Genomic DNA, 4,576 nt, shown 5'->3' with positions numbered 1-4,576 from the left:
TATGGTTGCGAATGTTGATATTTATCAAAATTTCGAGTGGGGTAAATCAGATAAAAATTAGATAAATTAGGAATAACCATCATGAAAAATTGATGTTTAATAAATAAATAAATATATTTGTAAACGTTCAACCAAATAAATAAATAAGTGCAATCAATAAATAAATAAATATTTGTATAAGTACAGTACAAGAAATCCCTAGGAAATTTCAATTTACTTTATCTTAATTTATTCGAACTCGCACACGGCCATAATAGAATAACATAATTTATTACATATTGTTAAGATCGTGTGCAAGTTAGAGTAAATTAATGGTAAATTGAGGAAAATAGTAAAATATGTCGGTATGGCAGCGACTGTTCATATTTAACAAGAGAATTTCGATAGGGTAAATTAGATAAAATTAGGTGTTAGGTGAATTAGGTATTACCATCGTGAAAATTTTATAAGATGTTTAATAAATAAATTTGAAAACTTTAAACCAAAATTAAAAAATAAGTGCAATAAATAAATATTTGCATAAGTACAGTGCAAAAAGCACCTAGGAAATTTCAATTTAATTAACCTCAATATAATTATCAATTTTATATAACCTATTTTTATACAAAATGTAATTTGCTTGCATTATGTTTTTATATGCAAGATCTGTTATTTGCCAAAACATAACATTTGACAGATTGCAACAATGATGCTAATGTCTCGCTTAGTGAATATACGCGAGCATGCGTTTTTTGCCGCACATGCGAGCCACCGAAAACGCTTATGATTAACAGCCAAATTTAATTCAGTACTTGTGTTTTTAAACCAGAAATATATTCATATAAAAACATATGATAAATAACGAATTTTTTGAACATCTTTATTATTTAAGTTATTTAATACTAATTTTAATTAATTGTTTACATGTTTTAAGATATCTTTGTTTATATATATATATATTTATAATCTATATTTTGAGATACATATATGTATTCATATTTACACTAATTTATTTCATATATGTTTTAAGAAATCTTTGTTTATATATATATTTATTTATTATCTATATTTTGATATATATGTTTTCATATTTACACTAATTTATTGCATATATGTTTTAAGATATCTATGTTCATATTTATACTAACGAAATGTAATGCTGATCTAATTGTAAACAAAGATAAAAATAATTTATTGCATAAATACGGATTGCCAACAAATACTTATTGGCAATATTTGCAACAAATTGATCTTATTTGAAGCGAATGGCATATATACAATTTTTCGCTGCAAATTACTACGCAACAGTTTGTTGTTATCGATAGTTTACCATCCTTAACTAAATCGACGCTAATCATTCAATGCTGTCATAGCTTTCTTTCATACTGAACCGCGAAGATCATCACTTCATACAATTTCAAACATTTAGTTAAGGTGAGTTAAAATCATAGATATTAATTTTTTTGTGCAGAGATTTATTAAAAATATTATAATCTATCATTTGCGGTTAAGTGTTTAAGAAAAATTTCAAATTAAATTCGTTTAAGTGATATTTGTGTAAGATCTTTTGTAAAATGTAGGATCTTTCCTAGTTTTACAATGATTGTGAAATGAACAGAATTTTTAAAAATTAATTGCGCTGTTTCAAAAATTATTTTTTAAATGGAATTAAATATTGTTTAAAATTTTGCTAATTGTGCAATGGTGTGCATTATAACACGTTTTCTTTTTTTTTTTTGTTGTTTTTGCTGAGCGTCGTCTCGGGTAACAGTAAACCATGCCGTCTATCCTTTTTTCCACGTAAGGAACAGTGGCACAAAAAAGAATAAAAAGAGCAACAGTTTTTGAAGCAACTGGTAGTAGAAGTGAATAATTAGAAAATGTATAAATTCATGTTTTGCATTCAATTTTAAATATAAAATTATATATTTACTTTAATGGTAATTTGTGTAAAGATTTTTGTTATTATTTTGTGGTCTTATATGCAACGATCTTCATTCCATGCAGTTGCATATGATAAAGAAAACATTGGCATATACATGTGTATATGTATGTGTAAACATATATTTTTTTTTTTTTTGGTTTTTGCTTATCTTTCATTTGAACTATGCATTAATGCTTTTAATACAAATTTTCAAATATAAGTAAAAAAAAACATGAATTCAAAATGGCAGAGCCAAGTGTAAAATGTCAAACAATTGTCAGAATGTGCTGCCATCGGCGACGCAATAAGGGAAGCCGCTTTGCTTTTGTGTTTGGTGTCGTATTTAGTAAAGCAAAGCTGCAGTTAAATACGAAGAATTAAAATTCCAATAAATTGTGGAGTTGATTTTTGCATAAATGCATATTAAAATAATTGTCAATTATTTCATTAAAACATAATTTAATTTTAAAGTTTTAATACATCTCTAAAATGCAACGCGGAAGAGGTTCGGAATATAGAGGTGGTGGAGGAGAACGCGGAAGAAGTTCTGAAAATAGAGGAGGAGACAGAGGTAGACGTGGCGGCGGTAATGGTGGTGGTGGCGGCGGTTATCGTGGCAACCGCGGTGGTGATGGTGGCGGCGGCGGCGGTTATCGTGGCAACCGCGGTGGTGGTGATGGTGGCGGCAACCGTGGCTGGCAACCTCGCGGCGGCGGTGGTGGCCAACGTAGTGGACCACGCGGTGGTGGAGAACGTAGCACTGGCACGTATCGTGGGCGCGGTGATGGACTTGGCTGTTATCCTGCCTCTGAATCATCTGTAAGTAAAAATAATAGTAAAATTAAAATATTTACATTATAACATTTAATTAATTTGTATTCATTTGATTTTAGAGTTCTGGTGGTTTGCCATCAACAGCAAGTTGGGGACGTTCTCATCAGTCTGATGAGTCCCTTTCTAGTGGAATTATGAGTATGTCATAAAATATATTATTTAATCTGGCTAGTGTTGATGTGAATATTTTCCTTTAGGTGGTTCTTCCTGTTCAAACGTTGGTCAAAGTCGTGATAACACTGAGGCAAAAACTATTGGTATATGCATATATAATTATGATTGTTCTTTAGGTGATATTTTATATTATTTCTTTATGTTTTTGTGTCCATATCTATAGCTGCAATTGACCAATTACGTGGAGGTGTGCGGGGTAAACGTGTTTTAACTGAAGTTATACAACACACTCGACCAGTGTCGTGCGTAAATAAGCAAGGTGCAGTTGGTCGTCCAGTTATGGTTCAGACGAACTATTTTCGTCTATTAAAAACACCGGAATGGGTTATACATCAGTACCGTGTTGATTTTGCACCAGAAGTCGATTTGTTACATGTACGTCGTGGAATGATAGGACAGCATAAAGATTTGTTTGGAGGTTACGTTTTTGATGGTACTTTGTTATTTTCAACACAAAATTTGAAAAGTATAATGGTAAATGATGTCCATGAGATACTAACAAAGGATCGTGCAGAAAACACAGTACAAATTAAAATTAAACATGTTGGCATAGTAGAGTCGACTGACATGCAACAGATGCAAGTACTCAACTTGATTTTACGTCGATCTATGGAAGGCTTGAAACTACAACAATTGAATCGAAATTTCTTTGATCCAGTAGCTAAAGTAAGTTTAGTGTAATTGTTTACTGAAGTCTATTTAACAAATAGTTTTATTTATTTTTTTTTCGTTCTAGATACGCATTGAGAATTTCCGTTTGGAAATTTGGCCGGGATACATTACCTCTATTCGTCAGCATGAGCTGGATGTACTGATGTGTGCTGAAATCGCACATAAGGTTTTGCGCACTGATACAATTTACAACATTTTGACTCAATTAGTGAAAGAGTCATCAGATTATCAGAACGCATTTAAGGCCGAAGTAATTGGTAGGTAGTACATAGTAATACATATTAGTACATTGTAATATGTAGAATGATTATCAATACTTTAACTAAAAATACTTAAACCTTGTTACAGGCATGGTAGTAATTACTGATTACAATAACAAAACTTACCGTGTGAGTGATGTAGATTTCGGTATGTCGCCCAGATCCACTTTCAAACAAAAGGAAAAAGATGTCACATTCGCAGATTACTACAAACAAGTAAGCAGAAATTCTCTTATAACAAATATATAGTAGTACTAGTCTTAGTAGCAGTTTTATTTAATCATTTTTATATTTAAAAAAATGTATGAAATACTAGATATCTTGGCAAACGTTGTTCTGCCATATAAATTGGTTCTAGTGATTATTTTTTTTTTTGTATATAAAAGAACGAATGTTTTGTGAATGTGTGAGAATGGGTTGTATGATAAAAAGAGGAATTGAGCGCTGTAGACGATGATCGCCGATAAAAAGAAAAAAAACACCAACCATTTGTTTTCTTAATTCAATATATTTCATTAAAATAACGGACATATTCCTTGTTTGATCGCTAAAAGTTAAATTTAAATTATTCGAATATGAAAATGAAAAATAAAGTAAATCAATATAAATTTCAAAGAGATATAGAGTGCGCGATATTTTTTGAGAGTCCATCTTCAGCCAACACAAATAGGCTTCATTGTTTGCACACGCGAGAACATGTCACGTGCCTAAACCTAAGCCACAAACAGACATC

The 4,576-nt window shown here is 30.9% G+C and overlaps 1 protein-coding gene across 1 annotated transcript; it reads left to right on the top strand.

Moving 5' to 3' along the window:
• The first annotated feature begins 1,324 nt into the window (after positions 1–1,324).
• Positions 1,325–4,092, top strand: LOC119666938 (protein aubergine-like). Its single transcript, XM_038076217.1, has 7 exons — positions 1,325–1,413; positions 2,375–2,722; positions 2,797–2,875; positions 2,935–2,994; positions 3,075–3,577; positions 3,648–3,840; positions 3,932–4,092. The coding sequence occupies exons 2-7, from the start codon at positions 2,393–2,395 to the stop codon at positions 4,090–4,092; spliced, it is 1,326 nt and encodes a 441-aa protein (XP_037932145.1). The 5' UTR covers positions 1,325–1,413; positions 2,375–2,392.
• Positions 4,093–4,576: the final 484 nt, after the last annotated feature.

This window comes from Teleopsis dalmanni, chromosome 1, assembly GCF_002237135.1.
Source record: "Teleopsis dalmanni isolate 2A chromosome 1, ASM223713v2, whole genome shotgun sequence".
NCBI lineage: Eukaryota > Metazoa > Arthropoda > Insecta > Diptera > Diopsidae > Teleopsis > Teleopsis dalmanni.
Note: the sequence above shows the minus strand (reverse complement) of the source record. Positions and strands in the feature narration are given on the sequence as shown.

Excerpts from the sequence above, each read along its gene's own strand:
- LOC119666938 (XM_038076217.1), top strand. The coding sequence starts at position 2,393 with ATGCAACGCGGAAGAGGTTCGGAATATAGAGGTGGTGGAGGAGAACGC. Across the intron at positions 3,578-3,647 it reads TCTTTGATCCAGTAGCTAAA|ATACGCATTGAGAATTTCCG; the intron begins GTAAGTTTAGTG and ends TTTTCGTTCTAG. Across the intron at positions 3,841-3,931 it reads ATTTAAGGCCGAAGTAATTG|GCATGGTAGTAATTACTGAT; the intron begins GTAGGTAGTACA and ends ACCTTGTTACAG.